The 16,057-nt window shown below is 43.7% G+C and overlaps 1 protein-coding gene across 1 annotated transcript in view; it reads right to left on the reverse strand.

Annotated features, from left to right (window-relative positions):
- Positions 1-16,057, reverse strand: part of LOC124544796 (protein still life, isoforms C/SIF type 2-like) — a 600,560-nt gene that overhangs the window by 252,613 nt on the left and 331,890 nt on the right. Inside the window, exon 2 of the mRNA XM_047123478.1 lies at positions 653-920. Coding sequence (XP_046979434.1) covers positions 653-920 — 268 coding nt within the window. The remainder of the gene's footprint in view (positions 1-652; positions 921-16,057) is intronic.

Raw genomic sequence — 16,057 nt, forward strand, 5'->3', positions numbered from 1 at the left:
AGCTTTAATAAATTTTATAACAGACAGTTGGATCGATAGGGGCGGGGGAGGGGGGGAGGAGGGGGTTGTCAAATTCAAATGGCTCTGAGCACTATGGGACATAACTTCAGAGGCCATCAGTCCCCTAGAACTTAGATCACACCCATCCATGCCCGAGGCAGATTCGAACCTGCGACCGTAGCGGTCACGCGGTTCCAGACTGTAGCGGCTAGAACCGCACGGCCACACCGGCCGGCAGGGGGTTGTCATATGCGTTGCGGGAAAGTACAGTACTTGTACGTGCCTCCAGAGTTGTATGTTCGACGATGCCTGTTCAGTGTCGAGTTATTACTTTTGTCAGTGCCTAATGGGATAGAAAATTTAAGGTATGTTACACTGCAGGACGATATTAATAATGTTATATGAGTGTGTATACGTGTAGTATTGCGATGTACTGAAATGTTTCCTTGTTTTAGAACACCTGACAATGGGATTTTACCACATATTGTGGTAACCGTATCACATGTTTCACAACTCGTGCGTAACACTCACAGTACCGATCTTCTATTAACATCAATGCTTCGATGCCTCCTGCGCGACCTCGTGTGGGACGTTAAACCAAAGGTTGCTGAACCGGCGGCTACGTCCGCCCACGGCAGAGAGCGAGACCCACCTGGAAGAGGTAGGCGTCGCCGAAGGCGGTGCTGAGGCAGAAGACGTGGTCGCGCTTGGGGTGCTCCGGGATGGGCTGCATGATGGCGCCGTCGACAATGATGAGGTGCTTGGGCGCCGCCTCGACGCTGCGGCCCTCCCGCGAGTCGCACGGGTAGAAGAGCAGCGTGGTGCCCTTCAGGCACACCCAGTAGCCCTTCCAGCCGCGCTTGCGCGCCAGCTCGATCTGGTGCTTCTTCCGCAGCAGCCACTTCTTCACGCTCAGGAACCTGCACCGCACACACACAAGTACTTGAGTGCACGAATTCGCTGACCCCCAATTCTCAACAAACTACTTCTTATGAAAATACACCATGTACACAAGAATCTTGAGGAAAATACACGCACTCTATATATTCTGCTTAGTCACGTTATTAGGAAGATCTCTGTCACGCATAGTTCTCGAAGAATGCCGTATTGATTGTATCGAATTAGCAGGTGTGCGACCGCAGTGATGAGCTTGTAATACTAGGGAGGTGAATCAGTTCGGAGCGTCTTTCCATAACTTTAACAAACACGGAGCAGTGTAGCGGCTGTTAATTTTATCGACTGGACATCTGAATTTTAAACAATTTTAATAAACATTTTTGGAACAGCGATCAAAAATTTTTAAAAATTTTCTTTCAAAAATTCAGTCTTGATCACACCACGTATGCTTCAAGAACATAGGTGACCGGTTTCGGTTATATCAAATGACTATCGTCAGACCCATGGCAACTCGTTGACATCACAGCAGCTGAGAAGAGTGCTCCATCGACCATCTTCGAAGGTTGCCATGGGTCTGACGATAGTCATGTGACATTACCGAAACCGGTCACCTATGTTCTTGAAGCATACGTGGTGTGATCAAGACTGAATTTTTGAAAGAAAAATATCTGAATTTTAACTCCGCGGGCTCGCGGGCAAGCAGTATCACCGTTATGTGTAAGCCTACATACCCCAGGAGGAGCAATATTCGAAGAGCGAGCTAAATTCGACAGAGGACGCGCAAGCACCGGTAACTTACAACGAAGAGAAAAAAAAAAACTAATAAATCTGTCTAACATAGTGTAGGGTCCCCGAGAGCACGCAGAAGTGCCGCAACACGACGAAGCATGGACTCGACTAATGTCTGAAGGGAATGAATCTTGCAGGGCTCTTCATAAGCCCGTGAGCGTACGACGGGGCGGAAATCTCTTCTGAACAGCACGTTGCAAGGCATCACAGATATGCTCAATAATGTTCATGTCTGAGGAGGTTGGTGGCCAGCGGAAGAGCTTTTCTGGAGCCACTCTGTAGAAATTCTGGACGTGTGGAATCTCTGTCTGACCATGATGTAATCTAACTGAAACCTTCCCGCATCACCCGGCCGTTTCCAAGTATACCTTCTCCTCTTGTGGTTCTTGAATAGAGTATTCGCTATTACTAGCTGAAACTTGTTACAGAAAATCTTCCACTATATGTCTTTATAACGTGGTCATAATGTATAAAAGTCATCTAGCCCAGTTGCAGGCAGTCTTCGCGCGCGCGCGCGGGGGGGGGGGGGGGGGGGGGGTCAGGCATAATTATTAACCGAACAATTTAAAAACCATGTCCTAATCTACTCGTTAAAAAGTATAATCGTGTGTTAAAGCTTTAACACTATAATGGAAGTATCACAGTTAAGGGTTTCACGACCGGATGTCTTAGTTACTGATGAGTCTTCCGGGCTGTAGAGCCGAGGTCGAAGAAAGTTTTCGGTTCCTCACGTTTCGTCCAGAGCTGTGCCGGAAGAAACGGCAGGAACCGAAAACTTTCTTCGACCACGGCCATACGACGGGAAAGACTCATCAGCAACAAGTATTACGCTTGGAAACTAAATGTACGAGGTCTGTTCAAAAAATTTCGGAACATTTGTAATTTCACGCTAATGGCGTGTTGGAGCGAAATGTGGTTGGCATTGCTGCACACATCTTTGTTTAATGTTTAACTGCCGGAATTTTCATTGTTGTATGTCTGTTATTGTTTAGAGTTGTACTGGGTAGAACGTTGTGTCGCACAGTATGCGAATTTCGAGACAGCAGAGTTAGAAGAGCAAAGTATCTGCAATAAATTTTGCGTGAACCTCAAGAAAACTTTTACAGAGACACACAAAATGATGCAGGAAGCCTACGGCAATGAGTGCTCAAGGCGTACTCGGTGTTACGACTGGTTCATGTGAGGAACGTCAACGAAATTGTGCTTGCTAATAGAAGAATAACTGCCCGAGAGATTTGTAGGAGAAAGAAGAAACGTTTCATTTGGATCATGTCATGAAATCCTGACACGGAATGCCTCGTGTTGCCGCCAAGTTCGTCCCACGGCTCGTGACTCAAGACCTTCGCCTCACAATCTGTGAAGAACTTTTGGATAACACAAATGAAAACGAGATGTTTAAAAGAAAGTTATAACTGATGATCAGATGTGGATCTACGGTTACGGTGCTGAGACGTTGAAAGGACGAAGATTTGCAACGACAAACGAGATAAAAGAAATTCGCAGACGGAGCTTCGCGCAATCCAACAAAGGCGTGCTAAGACTGCTTCCGGAAGTGGAAACGTCGTTGGGTGTGGTGTATCAGTTGTTTAAGAAAGTATTGCGAAGGAGACCATGCACAATAAGTAGGTGCCTGGTAGAGGTTTCATCGAACCACCTTCACAATTCTCTATTATTCCAATGTCGTATAGCGCGCGGAAAGAATGAACACCTATATCTGTCCGTGCGACCTCTGATTTCCCTTATTTTATCGTGGTGATCGTTGTTCCCTATGTAGGTCGGTGTCAACAAAATATTTTCGCATTCGGAGGAGAAAGTTGGTGATTGTAATTTCGTGAGAAGATTCCGTCGCAACGAAAAACGCCTTTCTTTTAATGATTTCCAGCCCATATTCTGTATCATTTCTGTGACACTCTCTCACATATTTCGCGATAATACAAAACATTCTGCCTTTCTTTGAACTTTTTCGATGTACTCCGCCAGTCCTATGTGGTAAGGATCCCACACCGCGCAGCAGTATTCTAAAGGAGGACGGACAAACGTAGTATAGACATTTTCTGTACTGCCAGTAAAACGCAGTCTTTGGTTAGCCTTCTCCACAACATTTTCTATGTGTTACTTCCAATTTAAGTTGTTCGTAATTGTAATTCCTAGCTATTTACTTGAATTTACTGCTTTTAGCTTTAACTGATTTATCGTGTAACCGAAATTTAATGAGTTCCTTTTAGCACTCACGTGGATGACCTCACACTTTTCGTTATTTAGGGTCAACTGCCACTTTTCGCACCATTCCGATACATCTTCTAAATCGTTTTGCAGTTTGTTTTGATCTTCTGATGACTTTATTAATCGATATACGACAGCGTCATCTGCAAACAACCGAAGACGGCTGCTCAGATTGTCTCCAAAATCGTTTATATAAATAAGGAACAGCAAAGGGCCTGTAACACTACCTTGGGGAACGCCAGAAACCACTTCTGTTTCACTCGATCACTTTCAGTGAATTACTTCGAACTGTGACCTCTCTGACAGGAAATCACGAATACAGTCACATAACTGAGACGATATTCCATAAGCACGCAATTTCACTACGAGCCGCTTGTGTGGTACAGTGAAAAAAGCCTTCCGGAAATCCATGAATACGGAATCGATCTGAAATCCCTTGTCAATAGCACTCAGCACTTCATGTAAATAAAGAGCTAGTTGTGTTTCACAGGAACGATGTTTTCTAAATCCATATTGACCATGTGTCAATAGACCGTTTCCTTCGAGGTAATTCATAATGTTCGAACACAATATATGATCTAAAATCCTGCTGCATATCGACGTTAACGATATGGGCCAGTAATATAGTGGATTACTCCTACTACCTTTCTTGAATATTGGTGTGACCTGTGCAACGTTCCAGTCTTTGGGTACGGATCTTTCGTCGAGCGAACGGTTGTATATGATTGTTAAGTATGGAACTAATACATCAGTATACTCCGAAAGGAGCCTAACTCGTGTACAATCTGGACCAGAAGACTTGCTTTTATTAAGTGATTCGAGTTGCGTCACTACTCCGAGGATATTTACTTCTACATTACTCATGTTGGCAGCTGTTCTTGATTCAAATTCTGAAATATTTACTTCTTTTGTGAAGGCATTTCGGAAGGCTGTGTTTAGTAACTCTGTTTTGGCAGCACTGTCTTCGATAGTATCTCCATTGCTATCGCGCAGAGAAGGCATTGATTGTTTCTTGCCGCTAACATATTTCACATACGACCAGAATCTCTTTGGATTTTCTGCCAGGTTTCGAGACAAAGTTTCGTTGTAGAAACTGTTATAGGCGTCTCGCATTGAACTCCGCTCTAAATTTCGAGCCTCTGTAAAAGATCGCGAATCTTGGGGATTTTGCGTCTGTTTAAATTTGACATGTGTGTTTCGTTGTTTCTGCAACAGTGCTCTAACCCGTTTTGTGTACCAAGGAGGATCAGCTCCGTCGTTTATTAATTTATTTGGTATATATCTCTCAATTGCTGCCGATACTGTTTCTTTGAATTTAAGCCACATCTGGTCTACACTTATGTTATTGATTTGGAATGAGTGGAAATTGTCTCTCAGGAATGCGTCAAGTGAATTTTTATCTGCTTTTTAGAATAGGTATATGTTTTGGTTATTTGTCGAGGATTTGAGGATTACAATATTCAACACTGAGACGCGTGGAATACTGCAGTGTTTCTCAACCATAAAGACGTTACATGCTTAATGTCAAGTATTTAACATGTACGTTCATTTGTTACTTTGTTTAAAGAATAGAGAATGGGGGATATTTGATAATTAGAACTCATCGGCCGCTATATTGCTTACGTGAGTTGAAAGTGGAGGCAATGCAGGGATGAATATGTATCCCGGCGCAGAATAGGAAGCCGGCGGAACTGACTGTCAGTTGTGAAATTTAGCCGCGGTGGAAAAAAAAAAGACAGTTGTTGTGCAACAGCACCGCGTAATTGCGTGCAAGTGAGTTTTCAGGGCGGCGATCAAGCGCGCGCTTCTGATTGTAACAATAAATCCGTGTCGGCCGGCGTGTGGTCAACCGCGCAACGCAACTTCGGTTGGTTTGCGGTGGCGCCACTCACGCGGCGTGCAAACAACGGGTTTTAAACTCCCGCTGCCGGGTCCGGTTGCGGTCGGCAGTCACCGCTACGCCGCCGCTCTGGCATCGGCTTCAACAGGCGCGACTCGAATTTTTCGCTGTCCGTCGTGAATAACGCGAGAAGCCTCATAAAGTCTGTAATACTGACACGCGAATATTAATTGCGTCATTCTGTGTGCACGGTTCGGTGAAATTGGTGGCTTCGTCAGTACAATAGCTGTGACACAATGGCATTTCAAATAAATGTGACGCATGACGGCTAAAATTCTTCTGGGTATTGTATCGCGTCATTGTGTAAACTAATCGTAAAATATAAAACGACGCCTAAAATATGACGTGACTTATGAACCAAATTAGGGTTCTTGTAATTTTAAGCGTGTCTTGTACACTTGGTTCTCTGTAGCTTTTGAATGTGTGATATTAATAATCACGTATCTTACGTAAGCTGCTTTTTTATGCTACTTTATGTCATCGGATTACGTTTGGGAGTTTGTTCGTCATCGGCGGTGCCTTATATGTTCTACTTTTTAGCGTATGCCAAAAATCATGTTTCGTAATCATCGTATAATAATATGATTATATGATTTCTTTATGCATATATATACTACTGGTATAAGAACATTTCTACGAGGATATTTACTTGTCAGTGGAAATTTCTCCTAAAAATTTTATGTTTTGCATATATTTGTATATATATGCATGTATAAATGAAGGAGGTGAAGATTAGAAACATGCTAAAACAGAAATCACTATGAACGTTCAAAGTGCCATTATTCACAAACTTCATTTTCAGTGCTATTGTTTTCTCGGTACTGTGTTGCATGCCCCTAAACTTTTTCCAGGCGTCAAATAATGGAGAGTATGTTTCAAAGGTTCATTACTAGATGGCGCACCGTCTTGGCGCCAAGCAGTGCTTCGCTATTGGCCATGCAACAGAGCACCGAGAACACAAAAGCACTGAAAACGCAAGTGGCATATTGATGTCTCCACAATTTAGCCTGTCATGTTTTGAGGAGACAACAGAAAAGTTTTTGGCGAGTGGACACAGCTCTTTGATCTGCAACAGAGATTTTACAAATACAGAGAAACGACGCCTAAGCATGGCATTTGTAACGCAAGCTTCACACAAGCCTTACTTATTCTATGTAATTCCAGTTCATTCAACTGACGTCTGATGTTACATATGCTGTTGCAACATTGTTGTCAATGCAGGTTTGTAATATCTCTAAATACAGTATGATCAAAGTGTCTCACACTGCCCCATCAGAACAGCTGTATAAAAATTCTTACTGTGAAACAAAAGAATGAATAAATTTCAATGTATTCAAAAAAGGAAAGACCGTGGTTCAAAAATGGTTCAAATGGCTCTGAGCACTATGGGACTCAACTGCTGAGATCATAAGTCCCCTAGAACTTAGAACTACTTAAACCTAACTAACCTAAGGACAACACACACATCCATGCCCGAGGCAGGATTCGAACCTGCGACCGTAGCGGTCGCGTGGTTCCAGACTGTAGCGCCAGAACCGCTCGGCCACCAGCGGCCGCCTGGAAAGACCGTGGCATTGGCAGATCATGCCGTATTTCATCTGAAAGACTAGCCATGCATATCAGTCACAAAACAGAAATGCCTGTTCAAGGTGTTGCCATTTCTTCCCCGACAGCACAAGGAATTTTATAGTAAACTTTGCACTATCTGAACCCAAGAATGGAATTGCGTAAGAAACAGAAATTTTTTTCTTGAGTTTAATTATGCTGCTCTTTTCTAAAAAAATAAAAAAATGTGAAATCGTTTTCGTTGACTCCTATTCTTCTAGTTAAAAACAGGTGCATTTCTGAACTTGAGTTACCACAAATAGTGCCTCTGTATTAATGACATTTGAAATATAAACTTCCTTATTGTTACTTAAAACCAATCAGTTTCCTGGTACAACTCTTAAAACAGTCTTAACAAATTATTTATTTTCTTATTTGTCACATTGTTTTTTGTAGCATAATTCTGTGGTCTCAGAATACGTTATCAATTTTCTGGATAAAAACAGATTATGTAGAAAAAGAGATACATCGTTTTATGATTCTCCTAACAAATGTGAGCTTTGGCACTTCGAAATTTTCTATTTCAACTCTTCATATGATTATTACGAAACATTCTCCTTGGAATCCGCTAAAAGCAGTACATATAAAGTACCGCCGACGATGCACGATAGTTCGAAACTAGTCCGGTAAAATGAAGTACCATTAAAAAGCAGCTTACGTCAAATACATAATTATTGACATGACATAATTGCAATTTCAATCTGTCCTGATGACCAGTTATATGGATAATTCACTGTACCTAAATGACTGTCGAAATTCCTCAAAAATTGCGGATTCTGTTCGCATGCAAATCATATTCGTTGTATGTTGATGGAGACTGACTGAAAGGGGTGGAAGGTTTAGAAACACACTAAAACAAAAATCACTATAAAGAGGCAAAATAAAATTAAAGCAGAATTTTATTATGAAGTACATCAAACGATTCAGTTTGTTCGGAAAATTACGAAACTGAATTCTATTTTATCTAGGTAGCGTATTGCGACAGGTATCGACGTATCTCTATCAACGTTTTAATTAATTAATGGTTATTAAAACATTGTGTAGTATTCCAGTGCCCTTCCAATGGCCCCATTCACTGAATTATCGTTGTTGGTAAAGTGCGCGTCTTTTATGTTGGCGGCCGAGTTTAGGTTCGTTCTGCGCATCTGACGTCACAAAACACAGTCAGCCAATGAACAGAGAACGACGTTGCCAGATCTCGACAGCAGTGCAGAGCATGGACGAGTGTCTTCAGTTTTACAAACGTTCAGTCATAAATAAAGTAATAGAACAAAAGCAATGTCTTGATAGCAGACTTTCTTTTATACTGCTTTTTCGCAATAAAGAACAGCGGTAATTGTTTGTTTCCTATTGTACTTTGACGAAGCGTGAGTAATTCATACACTCCTGGAAATGGAAAAAAGAACACATTGACACCGCTGTGTCAGACCCACCATACTTGCTCCGGACACTGCGAGAGGGCTGTACAAGCAATGATCACACGCACGGCACAGCGGACACACCAGGAACCGCGGTGTTGGCCGTCGAATGGCGCTAACTGCGCAGCATTTGTGCACCGCCGCCGTCAGTGTCAGCCAGTTTGCCGTGGCATACGGAGCTCCATCGCAGTCTTTAACACTGGTAGCATGCCGCGACAGCGTGGACGTGAACCGTATGTGCAGTTGACGGACTTTGAGCGAGGGCGTATAGTGGGCATGCAGGAGGCCGGGTGGACGTACCGCCGAATTGCTCAACACGTGGGGCGTGAGGTCTCCACAGTACATCGATGTTGTCGCCAGTGGTCGGCGGAAGGTGCACGTGCCCGTCGACCTGGGACCGGACCGCAGCGACGCACGGATGCACGCCAAGACCGTAGGATCCTACGCAGTGCCGTAGGGGACCGCACCGCCACTTCCCAGCAAATTAGGGACACTGTTGCTCCTGGGATATCGGCGAGGACCATTCGCAACCGTCTCCATGAAGCTGGGCTACGGTCCCGCACACCGTTAGGCCGTCTTCCGCTCACGCCCCAACATCGTGCAGCCCGCCTCCAGTGGTGTCGCGACAGGCGTGAATGGAGGGACGAATGGAGACGTGTCGTCTTCAGCGATGAGAGTCGCTTCTGCCTTGGTGCCAATGATGATCGTATGCGTGTTTGGCGCCGTGCAGGTGAGCGCCACAATCAGGACTGCATACGACCGAGGCACACAGGGCCAACACCCGGCATCATGGTGTGGGGAGCGATCTCCTACACTGGCCGTACACCACTGGTGATCGTCGAGGGGACACTGAATAGTGCACGGTACATCCAAACCGTCATCGAACCCATCGTTCTACCATTCCTAGACCGGCAAGGGAACGTGCTGTTCCAACAGGACAATGCACGTCCGCATGTATCCCGTGCCACCCAACGTGCTCTAGAAGGTGTAAGTCAACTACCCTGGCCAGCAAGATCTCCGGATCTGTCCCCCATTGAGCATGTTTGGGACTGGATGAAGCGTCGTCTCACGCGGTCTGCACGTCCAGCACGAACGCTGGTCCAACTGAGGCGCCAGGTGGAAATGGCAAGGCAAGTCGTTCCACAGGACTACATCCAGCATCTCTACGATCGTCTCCATGGGAGAATAGCAGCCTGCATTGCTGCGAAAGGTGGATATACACTGTACTAGTGCCGACATTGTGCATGCTCTGTTGCCTGTGTCTATGTGCCTGTGGTTCTGTCAGTGTGATCATGTGATGTATCTGACCCCAGGAATGTGTCAATAAAGTTTCCCCTTCCTGGGACAATGAATTCACGGTGTTCTTATTTCAATTTCCAGGAGTGTAGTTATACCAACAGTGTTTGTCAGTATTTTGCGTGACATGTTAAGAGTCCTCATGGCATCCCATCGGTGGACGAGCCGCGATAGCATAACGGTTAAGGTGTTTGGCTTCTATGTGAAAGGTTATGAGTTCAAACCTTCAGCAGTGCTTAATATTTTCATTATTTAAAAACAATATCGAAGTGCCTTACTTCACGAATTATATTTGTTTGAATGCAATTTTTTGACATTTCTAGTGCTTTGTCTCTTCATTAACCCTTTCGCTGCTGCAGACACGTGCTCCCCGCATTCCGCACTGTGGGCGATTTTGTCATCACTGCACTGCTCGCCTGTGCAGACACGTGGTGTTCCCACTGCTTTGACACGCTTATCATTCGATTTCACAAAAACTATTTGGCCCAAAAATTTGATTTTTACACGTCTTCTTGACTGATACCTTCCCCCCGTAAATGACTTAATTTTGTTTCGATGTTCAACGCAGTTATTATGCAGCATTAAATGTAGTAAACCACTGCACGAAATTTTGAAGGGTTTGCAGAGGTAAAAGTCCATAGAGTATACTTTCCTTATGGTCGATTTTAGTTTCCACAATGTTGAGAATGAAATATGGACAAGATACCTAAATTTCATATAAAATTTACTGTATAACAATATCTCATTTAAGTACCACATAGGTGTCGTATGTAATATTGAGAAATATTCCGTCTTTCGCGACTGTAATAAAAGTTTTATTTACACCGGACGCGTTTGACTTTATTTTGAAGCACTTCAATCAATGAAAGGTATGGCACATACACAATGGTACTCATGTTCTCTTTCTTGTTTTTGTTCCACAGTCGCAGTTTTACCAATGGTACTGAAATATATTCCTCTTCTGCAACTGTAATAAGGGGCTTATTTAGACCAGACGCGTTTCTCTCTTTTGAAGCATCTTCAGTGGACAGTATTTTGTCTCCTCCATTGCCAAGTCACCTTTCGTAGTTTTGTGCTGCGGTAACACAATATTCAACGTTTGTGTTGGCTGATCAGTGTTTTAGCAAATAAATGATGTTTGTGTGTGCCACACACAAAAATTATATTTGACATAGCTCAGAGCACTTCACTGATAGACGGTATATTCAAATCCTAATGTTTTGTAAGTCCACAGTTTTGTTTAATGTGTTTTGTCTACTTCCTTTTGATTGATTGAAGTGCTTTAAAATAAAGCCAAACGTGCTCAGTGTAAATAAAACTCTTGTTACAGTCGCGAAAGACGGAATATTTCTCAATATTACATACGACACCTATGTGGTACTTAAATGAGATATTGTTATACAGTAAATTTTATATGAAATTTAGGTATCTTGTCCATATTTCATTCTCAACATTGTGGAAACTAAAATCGACCATAAGGAAAGTATACTCTATGGACTTTTACCTCTGCAAACCCTTCAAAATTTCGTGCAGTGGTTTACTATATTTAATGCTGCATAATAACTGCGTTGAACATCGAAACAAAATTAAGTCATTTATGGGGGGAAGGTATCAGTCAAGAAGATGTGTAAAAATCTAATTTTTGGGCCAAATAATTTTTGTGGAATCGAATGATAAGAGTGTCAAAGCAGTCGGAACACCATGTGTCTGCACAGGCGAGCAGTGCAGTGACAAAATCGCGCACAGCGCGGAATGCAGGAAGCACGTCTTTGTAGCAGGGAAAGGGTTAATGCGGCCGTGGTGGCTTTACTTCATGAACTGCGCGCTCCCCCCTAAACGTAAGCTTGCGAACTATGCTATACTTTGGTGCTGCTTCTATTGGCGCGTGCGTCGTGTGCAACTGGCAACGCAGCAATCTCCCGCGTCTGGGCGGGCATGCGCGAGCCGCCAAGATAAAAGAATTCAACTATAGACATGGTCTATCGGGATACTTTCATGCGTGCAACTCGATTGTTCTGTTTCTTCCTTATCCAACGTGACGTATTTCCTTATTTGGGTATGAAATCACAAACCTCTACAAAAGACAACAATCGGTTACATGTTCATGAATGCTAAGTTCTAAAAATTATAGTCAGTGCGGAACCTCTAATCAAATTTTGAAAAGTGAAACAGTATTGAATTTGTTTCTTTTAGAACCACATTATTAGCAGCAGAAATTACGACAATTCAACTGAAAAAGCGAAGTTGATACCGATACCTCTATAATCAATATAGCTGTGAGAGGTAATTGTATGTCGTTTAGTGAGTACTTTCTCGCGATTCATTAGGTGAGGATAGAATTACGATATCTTACAGGGTTTCGGAAATATTGGTTTAACTAAACCGCTATATAAAGGGCTTATACCTTCTGAGAGAAATTAAGAATGGGAATTTTAACGAGAAATCTGGACCAGGATTGTAGACTGGGAGATCTGTACCAGTAGTGTAGGCTGGAAAACGATGTCAGTCACACGAGGCAATTCTTGGGGCTGAGCAGTCCCGCGTCCGAGTGCGTCGTACGCTAATGACGGCGCACCAGAACACACAAATAATCAGCGACCACGGCTATAGTTGAAGGGCGCCTATCAAGCGGAAATGATCGGTACAAATTATCTTTAAACTGCGCAATTTGGCCTTTCGTTTCAGCGTAATGCGCCGTTTTCGAACGCGTTGCGCGGCGATATTGGACGATTAGGGAGCGGCTACGCATATCGCGCAACAATGACAGCGATACGTCATCAGCAACTGGCGCCGCTGGCCGGACTTCATTACAATGCAAATGCTCGGGGCCGGCTAGACTCGCCGGGCCGGAGCCAGATAGCGCGGACATTCGTTAGCATAAACGAGCGACGGGACTCGCCAAATGCAGGGCTGCGACCATTAGTTTTAGAGTCGAAAGAACGCGAAGAAGCGAAGGAGGCTACTTTTAAGTGGTGGGCCAGTCGATGGATGGGGAAACTTTCATGCAAAGCCCTACCAGGCTTCTAGCCCAGAAACGTACCGGCCAGGTGATGCATAGGGGCATCTCCAAAGCGAGTTCTCTTATCGGGGCCGCAGGAAGCGGATTATACGCTATACTATTGATGCACGCGCTCGTTATGGTGATTTCGGCAACACGAAAAATCGCGTCCCAGTCGCGAAATGGTCGAGTTCAGATTACGTTATTTATTGCCTCGATATACGGCACCTTATCTCGCTAAAAAGACTCCAGAAAATCGGATTTAACTTCCTGGCTCTAATCTACGGATGGGTTCAAAGTATTATTGAACACTATATGTCATAGTCGCTATCGTGCGAGATATTTCCTTAACGAATTTGGCCACAATAACGGATATCGGGAAGTTTGCGCCGTGGTAATGTCCAGAGGGAACGGTGTGGACATGTGATGGTTATTAAACGCATTAGTCTGTCCTATTTCAGAAGGCATTTATTTCTTTATTTATTATTGCAGGGTCGTGGATCCTTAGCCTTCGCACAGAACTTGGAGAGAGTACAGCTGAAGCGTCGTGGTTACCACATTAGTCAATCGTCCAGGATAATACAAAACACCTAAAGCATTCCTTAATTGTTCTCCCAGTTTAAGAGTACGAAAAGTACTTCAAGGATTACTGAGAACAAATCTGGGGCTATTTAAACTCCTCGCTTGATTTCATTTTTAGTTCAGCTTCTTACCGTCTTGATGCACCTACAGTGCCGGAAAAAATGCAACACCTTCAAGGACAAGGCCGTTTAATTGACAAGGATGTGACAAGTAATTCATTATTGCAGGAACACAGGGTGTTTCCGCAGGAATAGTAAATATGTTAGGAGGTGGTAATATAGACAAATTGCAATAAAAATGGTATATAACATGTGTCCAATTCTTATTGAGTATAGAGATACAGCTGTTAGTATGTAATCCACACAAACTTAAAGCAAAGGCAAATGAGGAAGTTCACAGTTGATTTTCAAAAATTCCGCTGCCAACTTCTATGCACTTTTGACTTCTCTTGATAACACCACGTGTACCTCTTCTGAGGTAACTTTGCGTTGTTTTATGAGGTCTGCGCTGCTCATAATCCGAGCGATCAAATCGGCTCCTGTGGCTACTTTTTCTTTGTAGACTTCGCCTTTCAACCATCCCCACAGGCAAAATCCAAAGGGGTAAGGTCCGGGGACCTTGGAGGCCAAGAAATGTGCACATATCTACCGATCTATATTCGGGGAAGTGTTAGATGACGTGTCACCTGACGACTATAATGTGCAAGAGCCCCTTCATGCTGGATGAAGACGCGCATTCTTGTAGCCAAAGAAATCTCTTCCAATAATGCTGGAAGCCCATTTTCAAGAAAGTGTAGATAACAGGGTCCTGTAAGACGATGGTGAAACGCAACAGTCCCAGTCAACTGATTGCCTGTCCAACTACACCACACGTTTAAAGAGGAGCGTTCTTGAAAATGAGTCTTCACAATGGCACGTGGATTTTCTTCAGACCACTGATGTGAATTACGAGTGTTATTGATGCCGTCACGAGTGATACTGACTTCATCAGTGAAGAGTAAAAATGATGGCGACTTTCAAGTCTCCTATGACAAAATTCCAATTGTCTATCTTCATCTCCTGCTCAAAGGTGCTGAATGAGCTGTAAATGATACGGATGAAACTGGTGCACACGCAATGTCCGCCATAGTCTTGTATGTGGAACACCGATACGAGCAGAAATTCTAAGTGTTGTTGTTGAAGGACTACGTTCTATCGACTGAATAACGTTTTCTACTTCATCCACAGTCTGTTCATTTACACGTTCAGAAGCAATATGACTGCTGTGTCACTCAGTGTACTGAACGCACGAGAAAACACTCTAGTCTGCGGTTAGTAAATCGCCTGCCGTATTCTCTACAAGCAGCAGCAGCGTTTCCATTGCAAAACCCATAGACAAATACAATATCGGCATATTCAGCACACGTGCGGCAAAATTGGTTCAAATGGCTCTGAGCACTATGGGACTTAACTTCTCGGGTCATCAGTCCCCTATCTAACCTAAGGACACCACACACATCCATGCTCGAGGTAGGATTCGAACCTGCGACCGTAGCGGTCGCTTGGTTCCAGAGTGTAGCGCCTAGAACCGCTCGGCCACTCCGGCCGGCACAGGTGCGGCATGCTTACACGTTACAGTACAGTAGAGTTGGCCAACAAATGTCAATAAAAACTTTAATGTTAACTAAAGCACAACTTGACAACGTGAACATGAATACTCTACTGCTGACATTCGATAAATACGCCCAGAGCAACCCATAGCAATCGGTGTACCAGCACACGAAAGGAAAATTCATTGAACTGTATCTCTGTACTCAATAAAAATTGGACACGTGTTATATAGCATTTTTATTGCAATTCGTCTGCACTACCACCTCCTAAAATATTTGCCATTCCTCTGGAATCACCCAGTATGTGGAATCCTGCCAACTCGTCTCTTATAGGATGCCTACGAAGCTATTTTTTCGGACAACTAGAATACAAGCAAATCACACTAAAGGAGTTTATTACAGTAAATGAATTGACAATACTTAACTTTTGTTTCTACATGATGGGTCGCAAGCAATTGGCGACATTCAAATAATCAATGTCCTTTGGTGTATACAATTTCCAAGCTAGCTAATTACTCAAGTTCATATAAGTCACTGCTATAGTTAATACCACGGCGGCTCTTCTAGTGAGCGTCTTCTACTGTGCGGCCGCGGCTAGGCAGCGCGTTGCTTCTATTCTCTTCGTGCAGATGTCGCTCCTGTCGTGGCGACGTCCTAGTCAGTGTTCTATTGGCTGACGTCGTCTCACAGCCATCTCTGCTGTATCGTTCTTGATCTTCGAGCCGGCGCTTGTCGTTAGGCCGGAAGACAGTATACGATTG

This window comes from Schistocerca americana, chromosome 8, assembly GCF_021461395.2.
Source record: "Schistocerca americana isolate TAMUIC-IGC-003095 chromosome 8, iqSchAmer2.1, whole genome shotgun sequence".
Lineage (NCBI taxonomy): Eukaryota > Metazoa > Arthropoda > Insecta > Orthoptera > Acrididae > Schistocerca > Schistocerca americana.